This window comes from Ruditapes philippinarum, unplaced genomic scaffold, assembly GCF_026571515.1.
Source record: "Ruditapes philippinarum isolate M1 unplaced genomic scaffold, ASM2657151v2 ctg3132_1_1_1_1, whole genome shotgun sequence".
Taxonomy (NCBI): Eukaryota; Metazoa; Mollusca; class Bivalvia; order Venerida; family Veneridae; genus Ruditapes; species Ruditapes philippinarum.
Window position 1 is genome coordinate 199,898 of NW_026863573.1, and position 18,212 is coordinate 218,109.

General features: G+C 33.9%; 1 protein-coding gene across 1 annotated transcript in view; it reads left to right on the top strand.

Annotated features, from left to right (window-relative positions):
• Positions 1–18,212, top strand: part of LOC132722542 (cysteine-rich motor neuron 1 protein-like) — a 95,919-nt gene that overhangs the window by 48,248 nt on the left and 29,459 nt on the right. The window contains exon 3 of the mRNA XM_060707052.1: positions 636–806. Coding sequence (XP_060563035.1) covers positions 636–806 — 171 coding nt within the window. The remainder of the gene's footprint in view (positions 1–635; positions 807–18,212) is intronic.

The window sequence follows — 18,212 nt, forward strand, 5'->3', positions numbered from 1 at the left end:
TATCTAGGATTACCCACGGTATATATTCCGTACATGCTACATTATCAAGGGTTACCCACGGTATATATTCCATGCCATCTACATTATCAAGGGTTACCCACGGTGTATATTCCGTACATGCTACATTATCTAGGATTACCCACGGTATATATTCCGTACATGCTACATTATCAAGGGTTACCCACAGTATATATTCTGTACAATAATTACTACATTATCAAGGGTTACCCACGGTGTATATTCCATACATGCTACATTATCTAGGATTATCCACAGTATATATTCCGTTAATGCTACATTATCAAGGGTTACCCACAGTATATATTCCATACATGCTACATAATCTAGGATTATCCACAGTATACATTCCATACATGCTACATTATCAAGGGTTACCCACAGTATATATTCCATACATGCTACATAATCTAGGATTACCCACAGTATACATTCCATACATGCTACATTATCAAGGGTTACCCACAGTATATATTCCATACATACTACATTATCTACATAATGTAGTATGTACGGAAAATATACTGTGGGTAACGGATGATGTTGGCAGGAAGACTAATGTATCCCTTATAAATGCAGGTATCTTTAGTAATTATTTAATTGTTGAATATTTTCAGGTTGTTGGTCAGAGCAAGGTAAAGTGTACAAGAATGGTGAGACATGGAAGGAGGGTGACTGTGTAACTTGTCGATGTGTGAATGGCAAGAAACAGTGCCAGGCGGAGATGTGCATGAAGACCTGTCTCAGTCCAAAATATGTCCCTGGCAGATGCTGCCCTATCTGTGATAGTAAGTGATTTACTCTACCCAGTTGTAATCTTGTATAGTAATTTGTCATGATTCGTTCTCGTAACATTACTCACTAGTGCTAAATATTTTACTCTTTTCATTGTCCAAAATATGTTAGTATAAGGCGCATCTATCCAAAATATCTTAATTTAAGGAATCCATTTCCAATAGAATTATATTAGTATAAGGAACAACACTGTCCAATATATGTAAATACAAGGGGCACCACTATCCAGTATATGCTAGTATAAGTGCACCACTGTCCTAAATTAATAATTAATGTTATTATAAGGTGGTATGAAGGTTAACTTTTTTACTAACTATTTTACTAACGTGAAGGCTACCCTTGTCATAGAGTTCTTATAAATTGTCTGTCTGCTATTATAAATGCTTACTCTTGTCACAATGCAGATTTGTCACTGTCAGGTGCTAAGAACTTTTCCTTTTTGTGATTCAACATTTGTCACTGCCATTGCCAGGTTTTAGTCTATCATTTGGTTGTAAGTTTGTAAGTTTCAGCATTTTGTTTCTGACTGCAAATTGCGAATTGTTTTATCCTTATTGCTCTCTCAAAAAATGTCATTGCTAGCAATGTGCTTTGCTCAGGTTACAGTCCAAATTATGTTTTTGCCATGTGCAAAGTTTTTTTTGGTCATAATCCAAAACATGTTTTGTCAAGTGTTTTGCTGTTGTCAAAATTTGTCAAGTGAATGTGTTTTACTCTTGTCACAGTCCCAAAATGTCATTTGCAAAAAGCTTTTTATTTTATATGCATGTAGCCTAAGAAAGTACCTTCAATTCAAAAGCTACTATTAAGTTAGAGAGATTATTTTCAGGATCCATGATGTTCACTTACCAACTCTTTTACAAGTAGAGAAACCGATAGCGAACAGCATGGATCCTGATCAGACTGTGCGGATGCACAGGCTGGTCTGGATCCATGCTGGTCGCAAACCCATTATGTTGGTTTTGTCATGAAGCAGCTCATTTATTAAAACTCACAGAAGCACTTATTTAAACATATAGCCTCATCCCAAACATTCTTTTAAAACTTATTTTGTCTAGAAAAATCTTAATCAAATTAATTCCAAAGCCTCCTTTGAGTGATTTGAAGGGTTCAATGATAAAACAACTTGAAAATTTACTTTTAAGATCATGGTTTTTTATCTTGTACATAGATACGTGATAGTGGGTTTATTAACTTATCTGTCAAAACGTTAGATAATTTACACGTTTTTTAGGTTTAGAGTAATTCCAGTGAGAGATTCTGTTTAACTGGCAATAAAACATAGATTGTCGGAAATAAAAAATCTTGTACAGATATGATGGTAGGGAATTATTGTTTTCATTTACATATATAAGCATTATTTTATTGCCTATGAAAATGGCTTTATTTGCTTTGATGTGAAATGTCTGGTAGCTTTATCTGTTACTAAATTGGTGTCAATTACCTTATAAATCAGTGATCCTCAATTGGCTTATCTTTCACAAGCAATTGGTAACTTTCCTATCATAAATACACATTTATCATATATAAACATTAAAACAAATGTACTTAAATATTGTTTAGGAGAAGTTTTTTCACCTGACATTGTTTATAAAATGAATATAAATTTGAAATATTTTAAACTTGGTCAAAGAACTAGCATTTGCTTAATATATTTGATAGCTTATCAATTATCACTAAATCTTTTTCACTGATTTTGTGTAATGCATTAGAGAAATTGTATGCAACTGTGTTTGGTTAATTTTAGAAATTTTGGACCCAAAATATGAAAATTGAGAGTATTAGCACCAGTCAGTTTTTGTATTGTTTCCAAAATAAAATTTAATAAAAAAAAATAAATAAAAAAGGGATTATGATTAATTGTTTGGTCATTTAAGCAGGGCTCATTTGTTTGGTCATTAAAGAGGTGCTCATTTACAGGTGGAAGTGTCAAACTGTAGTTATGGCCCCTGTCACTCAAAACATTATTTAATGTTCCTTTGCCTAAAAGATTCCAATGAATCTTTGAATTCTGTATCCTGCAACATTAGACCAAATATTTCTGGTATGTAAGGCTATTAAGGATTGTTTTGTTGGTAAAATTTATTTTTGCCCTTTCAAAGTAAAAAAAAACCGGAATCTGAATTTGTTTTTGCCCTTTCCAAAAAAATTGGAATCTGAGTTTAAGTTTGTCATTTTTTTTCTTTTAATAATGAAAGATGCTTTATGTTGCAGGCAGTTGTTATACTGTATTATTTATATATATAAGATAAGAACACAAATATATTTATTTTCAAGTATAATCTAAGAGGCTTATGAATGGTTTTACATTAAACAGGTAGACTCTGGATCTCACATTGTGAACACCAAAAAACTACAATCAGAATCCATTAGAAGCTTACAAGCATGTTACATTAATTTTATGATATTAATAACAATAAGTTATTATGTTTGTATATAAACTCATTTATTGCCAATAAAAAGACCATGTGTCTGGTAGGTAGACATCAGTTAAACATGCCAGCTTGCACATTTTACTGTGAACTGTCCCCTTGGTGTGGCACAGAGAGATAAATCAAAAGGTATTTAACAAAAATATGCATATCATTAGAGTAGATGTCATTAATGGACACAGTATATGTCAGATTGCAGTTGTGGCTCAAATTTTTTATATGTAAGTGGCAGAGTATGGGAGGAATTTGGGGCTCCGGTTACAATTATGGTCACTTTAATGACTGTCTGAAGTATATTCATGACTAGATGGTGATTACAATATATTTAACCTGCATTAGGAATGTGTCTTTGTCTACCTGATTGACTGTATGAATGAGATCCAGTTGTGTAAATGGTTAGTCATTACCCAATCAAATATATAGTACAGTGCTTTAAATAATTCAAGAAGTATCAAGTTGTATAGATGATATCATTAAGTAAAAATGATACCCACTTGTTGAAAACAGGTACCAGGTCATGTACATTGTAAGAACCCAATCATGGATACCAAGTTCAAGCAGAAGGTCACCAAGTTCTGGAAATGGTACTAAATTAATTCATGTAATCATTAGTAATCATATCATAAGTTGTATACATATATAAATATGATACAAGCTGTGGAAATGAGTACTGTATGTGGAGAAAAAATTATGAGTACTAAATCAGGTACCTTTAACTAATTATGTAATTGGTACCAAGATATAATATATAGTATGGTACCTAATTGAGCAATTGCAATCAATTATGTTAATAGTATACTTAATAATGATTATATTTTAAAAGACTTCTAATATGTATAATGGTACCCAATTATGTTAGTGCAGGTACCCAATTAAGGCAGGTGCACCTAATGCAGATGTTTTTTATAACACTACACTCAGAAAGATATCTAGAATAATATAAATCATTTTAAAACTTGACATACAAGATTTTACCGGTGGAAATTGGGTGGAGTACGTTGTAAACAATAACCAGGAATGCAGGTGCATATGACGTAAGAATCAACAATTAAAATACAAATAAACTCTATGTATGTTTGTTCAATTGTTTCTTTTTAAACACTTATTTTGTCCTGAAGGAAACTTGGATAAGAAAAATGAAAATACAAAACATCGATCATTGGATTAATCATTAGAATACTGTCAGGAAATTTACAATTTAAATCAAACCCGATTTAAAGAAAACGAGATAAGCTGTATAATTTGGCTATCAGTTTTTTTCACATTAATCAAAAAAGGTTGCGAGATGATGGCAAAACAAGACATACATACGTCAGAGGTCGTCAGAGGTTGTTTTATAATGTTCCCTGCAGATACAGATCAGTTTCATGTTTAATCATGTAATCTTGTCGGCTACAACAACATCATTATTTACAGACGTAATATGACCATTTAAGTCTTTCTTTTTTTGGTAGTGTTGCGCCTTGACTTTCATTGTTTTGAGGTTAAGATTGAGAACGACTGAATATCCAGTTTTTGTATTTTCAACCTAAATAATTATGTAGCCAAGAATTCTTATTATGGACTTTTCCTGCGTTAATGTTGAAAATCGATCGGTACATTGTAAATTTTAAGGATTTCTATTTCGTGTTATTATTCAACCCTTAACTTACTGAATATTTTAATGAACCTGTCCATCTTTTAATCTTGACAAAACCAGTTATCATTTTTAGGCAAAACGTACCGACTGAATGGCCAACAGTGTAGACCATGATTAGATGGCACGGATGTGGAGGCTGAGCTTGGTCCACTAACAAAGTTCTATGCTCCTGCGTTTATGAATAAATTATGCAAATGAGCCGCCATGTTGGTGTTTCGATAAGCGTGTTGGGAATTGCTACCTGTTCGTTTTGAAAGCTCGTCCTAACTTACAATTTCCTTGAATGTATGAAAACTTGGTTTTGTTTGATTGCATATTGAATGATAGGTATTGCAAAATAAATATAATGAAAATCAATCAATGAATAATTGTATACGAGCGTTATAAAGTCAATTTAATTCGTCAGAATAATAAGGTTTTGTTGCAGGGTATCGGTAAAAGACTGCTTTTTTTCCCCGTTTTTGAAATTTATTTGAACACGGAGACAATTTTTCTCAAACAGATTTATGAATATACTTTACGTTGCAACAGAGTTTACCGTGTGTCCATTCCTTATTTAAATTGTCTGAGAAGTTAAATCTGTTTGTTTACATGTAAATGTGTACCGTCATTTTGACCGAGTGGAATAAAAACTACCATGACGGTGATAATACCGGATATGTAATGAAAATTACGCCGTGTAGTGCAAAGTTTTGGACATTGCAATTAAAATTAACACTTACGTTGACTCAAACTGTTCCTTGTCAGCAAAATTGAAACCGAAAGTAGAGGTTGTTCTAGAATTTAATCGAATAAAATGGGTGGGATTTAACCACCGCGCATGCCCTGTGCGAACGTATTGTTTACATCCGGTCGTAGCATAGGGTAAGAGTGCAAACTTTGTTAGTGTGGTCTGCACTGGTTGCATGGGTAGATTCAGTTGCCACCAGCAGGGAAATGGTTTAAATTGCTCAGTCACAATGATGTTGTAGACATAGATTGGTCAAACAGCTCAGAGTTGGTCAAACTATGATTATGCTACAAAGTTCTAATGTTGTTGTAACTAGCATGTTTTGTAGAAAGTTAACAGATTAATGGTTCTATTTGTGTCATGTATGAAAAGGTCATTGTGACCCCACAAGGGCTTGAACACATTATCCCTTGGTTTAGCAGTAGGCACATTGACCACTAGTCAAAGTGCCATGCAACTTATTATTGCAGTGCTGATGTTTTAATTTAAAAGTCTGATAAAAAATAAATCCAATCTCAGCGTATGAATTGAATACATTACTAGGGTACATGACAATGTAATAGTCTTGTGGTTTTAGAAATTGCTGTATCATTTATAACAATTAAAATTGCCAAAAAGGGTTATTTGAAACAGTTTAAAAAATACTATATACATTGGCTTTATAGCAATTTAATGTACCACTAAAACTGCCTACCCACATTTTGTTACAATTCCAAGTATATTAAATTGTTTCAAGGTGTTTTTTTGCCTTATATAGTTACTGATATAAATGTCTTTTTAGGAACCATTAAAGTTGTCATAATGTAAAAAACATTAGGTGATTTGAATCAAAAGTTTCATTTTGACTGACAGTATCTTCTACATTTTTAATGACAATACTGATTGGGACATGATGTGCATTTCGTATCAGAAATTTCAAATTTTATCTATCAAATTTGTTTTAATGTTGTTTGTGAAAGTAAGGCAGGTTACAATATACAGGTGGTCTAACCTTATTTGTTGCCCTATATTAATGACTGCATTGTCAATATGTTTTTGACAGTATTTAATATATGAGCCATGTCATGACAAAACCAACATAGTGTGTTTGCGACCAGCATGGATCCAGACCAGCCTGCGCATCCGCATAGCCTGATTAGGATCCATGCTGTTCGCTTACCAACTCTATTACAAGTAGATAAACTGAAAGCGAACAGCATGGATCCTGATCAGACTGCACGGATGGGCAGGCTGGTCTGGATCCATGCTGGTCGCAAGCCCATTATTAACCAGGTTTTCTGAAGGAAAAAACTGGTTATTAGATTGAGGTATGTCGGCGGGCAGATGGGCGGGCGGGCGTAAACAATTTCTTCTGTGCGCAACTCCTCCTACATTTCTCAACAGATTTTGACCAAACTCTCACAGAAGCTTTGTCATCAAGTGCCCTGGCGCATATTGTCGGGGTTTTGCCATTGGATAATATTTGACCTAATTATGACCCTTTGTTGTTTTTTCTTATATAGAATATATAGTGAACAATTTCTTCTGTGCGCAACTCCTCCATCATTTCTCAACGGATTTTGACTAAACTTTCACAGAAGCTTTGTCATCAAGTGCCCTGGCACATATTGTCGGGGTTTTGAGATTAGATAATATTTGACATAATTATGGCCCTTTGTTTTTTTTCCTTATATAGAATATATAGTGAACAATAATAATTATGGCCCTTTGTTTTTTTTCCTTATATAGAATATATAGTGAACAATTTCTTCTGTGCGCAACTCCTCCTACATTTCTCAACGGATTTTGACCAAACTTTCACAGAAGCTTTGTCATCAAGTGCCCTGGCACATATTGTCCGGGTTTTGCGATTGGATAATATTTGACCTAATTATGGCCCTTTGTTTTTTTTCCTTATATAGAATATATAGTGAACAATTTCTTCTGTGCGCAACTCCTCCTACATTTCTCAACGGATTTTGACCAAACTTTCTCAGAAGCTTTGTTATCAAGTGCCCTGGCACATATTGTCGGGGTTTTGTGATTGGATAATATTTGACCTAATTATGGCCCTTTGTTTTTTTCCTTATACAGAATATATAGTGAACAATTTCTACCGTGCGCAACTTCTCCTACATTTCTCAACGGATTTTGACCAAACTTTCACAGAAGCTTTGTTATCAAGTGCCCTGGCGCATATTGTCGGGGTTTTGTGATTGGATAATATTTGACCTAATTATGCCCCTTTGTTTTTTTTCCTTATACAGAATTATCAATATATAGTGAACAAATTCTTCTGTGCTGAACTAGTCCTACATTTCTCAACAGATTTTGTTCAAACTTTCACAGAAGCTTTGTCATCAAGTGCCCTGGCGCATATTGTAGAGGTTTTGTGATTGGATAATTTTTGACCTAATTATGGCCCTTTGTTTTTTTTCCTTATACAGAATATATTTTTTCCTTATTATGCCCCCGCCATGTAATGGCCGGGGCATATAGTGTTACCCTGTTCCGTCCTTCCGTCATTCCGTCATTCCGTCATTCCGTCCTTCCGTCATTCCGTCCTTCCGTCATTCCGTCATTCTGTCATTCCGTCATCATCAGTTTCCGTTCATTATCTTAGTAACGGTTGCACATATTCAACTCAAATTTGAGATATGGATATGTCATGAAAAAATACAGGTCAAGTTCGAATTTGGTCATGGTTCGATGATTTTTGGCAGAGTTATGCCCCTTTTACTTTGAAAATAATATGAAATTTTCAGTTTCCGTTCATTATCTCCCCAACGGTACAACACATTCAATTCAAATTTGACATATGGATATGTCATGAGAAAATACAGGTCAAGTTCGAATTTGGTTATGGTTCAACGATTTTTGGCAGAGTTATGCCCCTTTTACTTTGAAAATAATATGAAATTTTCAGTTTCCGTTCATTATCTCCCCAACCGTACAACACATTCAACTCAAATTTGACATATGGATATGTCATGAGAAAATACAGGTCAAGTTCGAATTAGGTCATGATTCGATGATTTTTGGCAGAGTTATGCCCCTTTTACTTTGAAAATAATATGAAATTTTCAGTTTCCGTTCATTATCTCCCCAACGGTACAACACATTCAACTCAAATTTGACATATGGATATGTCATGAGAAAATACAGGCCAAGTTTGAATTTGGTCATGGTTCGATGAATTTTGGCAGAGTTATGCTCCTTTTACTTTGAAAATAATATGAAATTTTCAGTTTCTGTTTATTATCTCCCCAACAGTACAACACATTCAACTCAAATTTGACATATTGATATTTTTATGCCCCCGCCATGTAATGGCCGGGGCATATAGTGTTACCCTGTTCCGTCATTCCGTCCTTCCATCCTTCCGTCCTTCCGTCCTTCCATCCTTCCGTCCTTCCGTCATTCTGTCATTCCGTCATCATCAGTTTCCGTTCATTATCTTAAGAACGGTTGCACACATTCAACTCAAATTTGACATATGGATATGTCATGACAAAATACAGGTCAAGTTCGAATTTGGTCATGGTTCGATGATTTTTGACAGAGTTATGCCCCTTTTACTTTGAAAATAATATGAAATTTCAGTTTCCGTTCATTATCTCCCCAACAGTACAACACATTCAACTCAAACTTGACATATGGATATGTCATGACAAAATACAGGTCAAGTTCGAATTTGGTCATGGTTCGATGATTTTTGGCAGAGTTATGCCCCTTTTACTTTGAAAATAATATGAAATTTTCAGTTTCCGTTCATTATCTCCCCAACGGTACAACACATTCAACTCAAACTTGACATATGGATGCGTCAAAAGAATGCGCAGGTCAAGTTCAAATTTGGTCATGGTTCAATGATTTTTGGCAGAGTTATGCCCCTTTCACTTTGAAAGTAATATGAAATTTTCAGTTTCCGTTTATTATCTCCCCAACAGTACAACACATTCAACTCAAATTTGACATATGGATATGTTTTTGGAATGCCCAGGCCAAGTTGGAATTTGGTCATGGTTCAATGATTTTTGGCAGAGTTATGCCCCTTTCACTTTGAAAATAATATGAAATTTACAGTTTCTGTTCATAATCTACCCAACAGTGTTACATATTCAACTGGGCAGGTCAAGTTGGAATTTGGTCATGGTTTGATGATTTTTTTGCAGAGTTATGTCCCTTTCACTTTGAAAATAATATAGATACATCTAAGGAATAAGCAGTTTAAGTTTGAATTTAGTTGTGGTTCAATGATTTTAGACAAACTTATCTTTCCTTGGAAAAATTTTGAACTTTCAGTTTCAGCACTCATACTTTTAGCCATTATTTTGGCTACAAATATGCAATATGCTATTTTTAAAAGGTTAAGATTGAATAATTTCAGTGTCTTGAACATTGTATGAAAATGGTTTGTGTTAGCATTGAAAAGTTTTAAGGGCTTTGAACTTAAAATGAAAAAAATAATTAATGCACCATCTGAAATTTTGGCTGCATGCGGGGGCATCCGTGGCATGATGACACATTTCTAGTACAGAATATATAGTGAACACTCAATCTTATGTGGCAATTCCTCCTACATTATTCATGTTTTACATTGCACATAGTTACATTGTTTATTGCTTGTATTTGTATTTCAAATACAACATATTTATCTACAATGGAGAAAATTGAAAACCTGGTTTCATGGCATTGCCTTGTTTCTTGTATTGGTTTTGTCATGGCGCGGCTCTGATAATATATAGTAGTATTAGTATACCAGAACCAGACTATCCTGTGTTGTGAGTAAATCTATTAATTTACTTATATTGTATATTTAAAGAATTACTGGGCCTCCACATGACAGGACTTGAAATATTTTCAATTTTCAAGTTAATTATGAGTATATTTCTTCATTATTTTTTGCATATTTTTTCTGTTTCCCCCTTCCCCCCCCCCCCCCACACACACACAAATCCACTTTCAGCCAATCAGCCAAAAGAAAAAAAGTTTAATTGTAAAGTTGTATTGTTAATTCATGACATTATACAGAATATACTGAAGTGTAAGCTGGTTTGGATGGTACTGTTGGAATTCTAGCCTTTTCTCAATTAAGACTTCAGTGAATTTCCTCAAAATTCTCCAATTAATGTTGAAATACAAATTATATAGTTATATTTTTTGTCATGTAAATCATTAAGACTAATAGTCCAATATGAAAATCTATAAAATCACTTCAATAGCAACTGCAATAAGATTTGTTTCGAAAACTGTGTTCATCATTTTAACGTCAGTAACAATATCATCAGCAATGTTTTCAGGTGAACAAATTAGGGAACTAGGTAACTGTAATAATTCACTCATGTTACATGAACTTCTTCACAAAAGATGTGTTTGTCTTTGTGTAACTTAATGTTGTATACAAGTGTACACCTGCATGTTAAGTTACCATGGTGTTATGAAAACTGTCACATCGAATTTTGTCCAATTAAAACATCCAGTGGAAATTGATACAAGCAGCCTGTCACTAGAGGTCAGGTCAACCTGCTTGGTTACCGTGGAGTGCCAGCGGCAAGTTATATGATTTATGTAAATTATTAACAAAAAGTTGATACAGTGGAAATAGGTCAGTAAACATTAATAGTATCAAACAGTATTGATTGTAGAATAATTTCAGATTTAATTATATCCAGTCCACTATAATTACTCTTTGTTTTATTTAATATAAGTTAAATTACTGCACATTTAAGATATCTAATATTTTTAAGCTTTAGCTATATAAAAAAATTAACTCTTGCCATGCATAATGTACTCTGCTGGCTATTGACTTGCTAGTTCCTCTGTCTATTTTTCATTCAAGGAGTTACAGCTGTACCTAGTGAGACTGCATGAATGTGCATGCTGGCCTGTGGCGGCATCTTTAAGAAGTTCATTTTTATTGCAATTATTGAAATGGTGTATGCATGTGTTGAAATACATCAGCAGATAATAGAATCATAGTTTATGTCCTATCATACTATTGATCTCTTTTAACAATAAGTTTGGAAGAAGGAAGCAATGGGCTAAGATGTCTTGCCTCTCAATCCAAGGATTGTGGGTCTGACCTCATCTGAGGTCACAACAATGTTTCAAGCATAATTATGCCTTGCTTAGTTCAAGGAAGCAAAAATAATTAATAGAAGCCACAATAACATGTTTCACAATAGCACTTAGAATAAGTACATATATTCTTAAATTATGGTTTATTTCGGTTTTGTCTTTTTCCAAATACAATCAAAATCTAATTATCATCTAAGGACAGTACATATTAATATAAATATTAAGTCATTAAATAACTGTGCTGTTTATTTTTATTGGCCTTTAAAATATGAGAGTCGGAAAACATAGGGTCTGTCTTTCAGGGGTTTTTTTGTGGTTGTGTTTTGCTGATGATTTATAAATGGTAACAAGGAAATGATATTTATAACAATATTATTGTAAACAAAAAGATAGGATAAATAAAGTTTTTCTTTCCACAATAATTATTAGTGTCAGATGAAGCAGTATAAAAGATCAGGTGTACTAATAATGTATGTCAAATTTGCCTTTCAAATTAATCCCACGCATGTTTTAAAATTTGATACCTAAAATTTCAGTGAAAAAAAAATCATATTAAATGACTTCTGTACTTTCATACAGAATTCTTAAATTGTGCAATATTTGCATGGGACGGTCCCTTTCGATTGACAGCATGATAATTATTTTCCAAATGCCGCCGAGGATAATTTGATAAAGTGTCACCGTTATAAAGTATTTGTCATTTTTTACTAGTCTATCTTTTATCTTCTTTTGACAAATATTATTAATATGTGCATTATACAGTGCACAAAGAAATATATTTGCTTTAGGAGGTGTGCGACATTAAAGTGTTTTATGATGTATTGCTGAATTTCATTTTTTTATTCTTCCCTCATTTTTAGCAGCTGCAGTGTAGGAAATCACTTGATTGTCTTGCAGTTTTTTGCGAGATTACTCGCAAATTATTTCATGTAAATTTATTATACTGTTTCAGAGTTCAACTATTTGTATTACATGTAAATGCTTTTAATGTCTATAACTATTACTGCATACTTTGTGAATGACTTGAAAAGGTTGTCATATTTATAATTTCAAGAAATAGCGCTATAAAATTATAAGAGCAAATTTATAAATCTCTTGTTATCCTCTGTTATATTCACTGTACAAGTAAAATTAATGGATTACTAAATACTGGAAATTTCATAATATTACACAAAAATTTTGCCGCTTTTAGTAGTTTTGGCCCTATGAAAGAGATTTTTTTAAGAATCAGCAAAAAAACAAAGCAAAAACAAATGAGGATGTGGTAATGATTGTTAATTTTTTTGCATATGAAATAACAATTAAGTTAGGCAGCGACTATCGCCACCAGCATTCAAAGGGATACAAACAGATAGAAGTTGTGAATCAAAATAAACAAGTGCTTATCAGCAGTAGGAAGAATTGTATTTGCATTATCTGTGATAATTGTGAGTAATATGTCTTACATCAGTACAACAGGTAGTCTGCTGTGCAAACAAGTGGCATTTTCCACATGCTTTTACAATGTGTCTTATTTCTCGTCTGCTTCAATCCCCAAGTGCCGTCTGCTGATTTCTCTTGAGGTCTACTGCTTCCTCTGTTAATCTATTCATTTTGCTAAATTTATTCATTTCTGTGGTTAATTCATTCATCCATTTGTTTGGAAAGAAATATATTTGAGAAAAGATAACTATTCAAGAAATAGGGTGGGTTTTGGCATCGTATAAAGTATTACTGAAAATAGTTTTAATATCAAGCAAAAAACCTGTTCTTGCTCATCAGTTAATTATACTCCCAGATTGTATCTGCAGATGTGCAAAAATTCTTCTTGCACACCCACATATCTTTTCCCTCGCATGTTAAATTCTTCTACAAAGGGAAAAAAACTATGTTTGAGTGAATCAAGTGAGACATTGTTAAGAAAATTATCTTGTCAGGGAACAAACGTTTCCACCTGTCATGTAAATAGAAACAAAGTACTTATGTTTCTATCAAACAAACTCATTAGTGGTAAACATCCAGAGATATTACAAAACTTGTAAAACAGCTTATCGGAACTTAAAAAGGTATTGACAGGGGTCACGCAGGGATAAATCTGTTGTGTTTTTTGTATCCCTTGCATAAAAACAGTCTTCGCTTGCATTGGTCTAGCAGTTACCCTTGTAACCAAGTTACTATAATATTTGGTAAAAATTATACTTCTATGGTAGTAGTAGGATTGTACTTTTGAGTACTTTTAAGTACTTCATCAATTTAAATTAATGTTATAGTGAGCTCCTACCACAGTAAGAAGTGTGACATCCAGGGTGCAGCACATACTTTTTTTGTTATCAGTTTGGTAATGACAGTTCTACATCTTACACCATTAAACTTTGTCATTGTATCATTGTATACAGCTTATAATTATACATGAAATGACACTGTAAGATGCTGCTTGGGATGCCCTTGACTCTTCAGCATCAATATATGACGAGGACAATAAAAAAAAAATATAAAAAAAAATCATTCCTTTAATATTGGTAATAAAATGATTAATATGAGGAAGTTTGCATAGGGGCGTCTGTGGCCGATGACTTCAAAACGGTGCTACTCAGGTGCCTGTTGGTGCAGAAAGGGCACCACAAACCAAGCTGGAATGTCGTCATATGACCTATACTGTGTTGGTACAGCGTAAAACCCAAAACAAACAAAAGCATTTACTTGTGGATAAAACAAGGTCTGTACCTGAATACCGGAACAGATTGTAAACCTCTCCTTATAAGATAAATGAAATATACTTCCACAAACTGGCTTTAAACAGAAAACTAAATGGTGATTATAATAATGATGATAATATAATGATGATGATAATATAATGATGATGATAATTAGATCATAGTAATTATGATCATTATTATTATTCATGTTAACAAAATATAATAATCTCAATGTTTGTTTATTATCAATAGTCTTCCTTTATTATAAATAGGTGCATACATGTATCTTACGAGTGTACATCTTACAACTGTTTATAAATTTAAGAAAATACATTTAATTTAAACTAGTATTGTCTTCATTGCATTCATATTCATGTACAATGTACACTTCAGAAGCAATTATAAATTGATCGTTAAGATATTGATATACAACAAAATAATACAAAACAAAGTAACAGATTACATGTTAAATGCTTTAGCTGTTAAGGTAATGGCCTCATTGCTTGGCTGTTAACCTTTTTTATCGAATGAATAAAGAATTTCACAGCAAGCCATCACCAATTTTGACATGTTGCTAGTCAAAGAGTCACTGACAGTTCAATCCTTCAATGACCAGCATTGTAACATTCTTCTGTTGCTAGTAAACAATGTCTCACTTCATCAACTTGCTTATTTATGTATTTATACAAACTGAAAGTTTTAATCCCCCTTTTAATCTATTAAAATGATAATATTCTGTACAAGTTATATCCACATCAGGTAAAAACAAATACAACTCATGTCTTCTGTATCATATCTGGAAAATAATATATCATCAAAAATACATAGGAAAAGTTATAAATAGGATTTGTCTTTGATTATTGTTTTTGACCCTTTAATCAATTATAAGTGATTATATTTTGAAAAGAATGATCATTTTTTGTGATTATAAGATTTAAGAATCAGCATAATTATGTAATTAGTTCTTTTTATCCCCATGAGGGCGCCAGTTGGAATAGTGGGTGCCGGTAGGCCACCTTGCACATGATGGCTTGCACATAATTATACCCCCAAAAACGAAGTTTGGGGGGGGTATAAAGGAGTCACCCCGTGGTCGGTCGGTCGGTCGGGTGGTCGGTCGGTCGGTCGGTCCAGACGTCCGTTGCATTTTCCTTGTCCGGAGCATAACTTGAAGACTAATAATTGGAATTCAATATAACTACATACGATGGTCAAGCACATTGAGAGGAAGTGCAGTGCACAAGAACCATAACTCTATCTTGACTAATTACAGAGTTATTGCCCTTTGTTACTTTTCCTTGTCCGGGGCATAACTTGAAAACTACTGGTTGGAATTCAATATAACTACATACAATGGTCAAGCACATTGAGAGGAAGTGCAGTGCATAAGAACCATAACTCTATCTAAAGTAATTACAGAGTTATTGCCCTTTGTTACTTTTCCATTACTTTCTTTTGTCCGGACCATAACTTGCAGACTAATTGTTGGAATTCATTATAACTTCATACAATGGTCCAGCACATTGAGAGGAAGTGCAGTGCACATGAACCATAACTCCATCTTCACTTATTACAGAGTTACTACCCTTTGTTTCTTTTCCTTGTCCAGAGCATGACTTGAAAACTACTGGTTGGAATTCAAAACAACTTCATACAATGGTCAAGCACAATAAGGGGAAGTGCAGTGCACAAGAACCATAACTCCATCTTGACTAATTACAGAGTTATTGCCCTTGTTACTTTTCCATTGCTTTCTTTTGTCCGGACCATAACTTGAAGACTATTTGTTGGAATTCATTATAACTTCATACAATGGTCCAGCACAATAAGGGGAAGTGCAGTGCACAAGAACCATAACTCCATCTTGACTAATTACAGAGTTATTGCCTTTGTTACTTTTCCATTGCTTTTTTGTTTGGAGCATAACTTGAGGACTAATGGTTGGAATTCAATATAACTTCATACAATGGTCAAGCAACATTGAGAGGAAGTGGCAGTGCACAAGAACCATAACTCCATCTTGACTAATTACAGAGTTATTGCCCTTTGTTACTTTTCCTTGTCCAGAGCATAACTTGAAAACTACTGTTTGGAATTCAGTATAACTTCATACAGTTGTCAAGGACATTAAAAGGAAGTGCAGTGCACAAGAGCCATAACTCCATTTTGACAAAATACAGAGTTACTGCCATTTGATACTTTTCCTTGTCCGGAGCATAACTTAAAACGTACTGGTTGGAATTTAAAAACAACTTCCTACAATGGTCAAGCACAATAAGGGGAAGTGCAGTGCACAAGAACCATAACTCCATCTTGACTAATTACAGAGTTATTGCCCTTTGTTACTTTTCCTTGTCCAGAGCATAACTTGAAAACTACTGTTTGGAATTCAGTATAACTTCATACAGTTGTCAAGGACATTAAAAGGAAGTGCAGTGCACAAGAGCCATAACTCCATTTTGACAAAATACAGAGTTACTGCCATTTGATACTTTTCCTTGTCCGGAGCATAACTTAAAACGTACTGGTTGGAATTTAAAAACAACTTCCTACAATGGTCAAGCACAATAAGGGGAAGTGCAGTGCACAAGAACCATAACTCCATCTTGACTAATTACAGAGTTATTGCCCTTTGTTACTTTTCCATTGCTTTCTTTTGTCCGGACCATAACTTGAAGACTATTTGTTGGAATTCATTATAACTTCATACAATGGTCCAGCACAATAAGGGGAAGTGCAGTGCACAAGAACCATAACTCCATCTTGACTAATTACAGAGTTATTGCCTTTGTTACTTTTCCATTGCTTTTTTGTTTGGAGCATAACTTGAGGACTAATGGTTGGAATTCAATATAACTTCATACAATGGTCAAGCACATTGAGAGGAAGTGCAGTGCACAAGAACCATAACTCCATCTTGACTAATTACAGAGTTATTGCCCTTTGTTACTTTTCCTTGTCCAGAGCATAACTTGAAAACTACTGTTTGGAATTCAGTATAACTTCATACAGTTGTCAAGGACATTAAAAGGAATTGCAGTGCACAAGAGCCATAACTCCATTTTGACAAAATACAGAGTTACTGCCCTTTGATACTTTTCCTTGTCCGGAGCATAACTTAAAACGTACTGGTTGGAATTTAAAAACAACTTCATACAATGGTCAAGCACAATAAGAGGAAGTGCAGTGCACAAGAACTATAACTCTATCTTCAGTATTTATAGAGTTATTGCCCTTTGTTCTTTTTCTTTGTCTTTCTGTACTTATAACAGAGTAATTCAATTAAACTTCATCAATGGCCAACCACATTGAAAGGAAATGCAACATACAAGAACCACAACTATCTTTAATTGCCCACAACCATAACTCTATATTTCAATTCTTTTACAAGGTATTCTGTTACTAGTAACATCCTCATTTCTGTAGCAGTTTTGTGGGGGTATTAATCACATTTAGTGATAGTTCTAGTTATGGATTGAAAATCAGTGCTGTCGCCAGACCTGAAACAACACCAAGAAAGAATGTGGGGGGGGGGGGTATGGGGGATTTTAAAATGTTCTCCCAAAATTTGTGTGTAAGGAGTGATATGCTGCATCCTTGAGTTAAGTTTTAGTAGAATTAACTGCATGTATGATAGACTTTGAACAATGTACAATGTGCATATACAGTCTAAGTTGCCCATGCGACCACGTGTATTAAGCGACTTCTGTCTTAAACGACCACTTTAAATTCCCCCCGATCATTGTCTCTCTATGTCTTTTAATGTATAAGCGACTTTTGCTCAACGCGACCAGCGACCGCTAATTAGTCACCTAAATTGACATCATCTTTTTCATTAAACGACCACTTTTACCTGTCAAGTA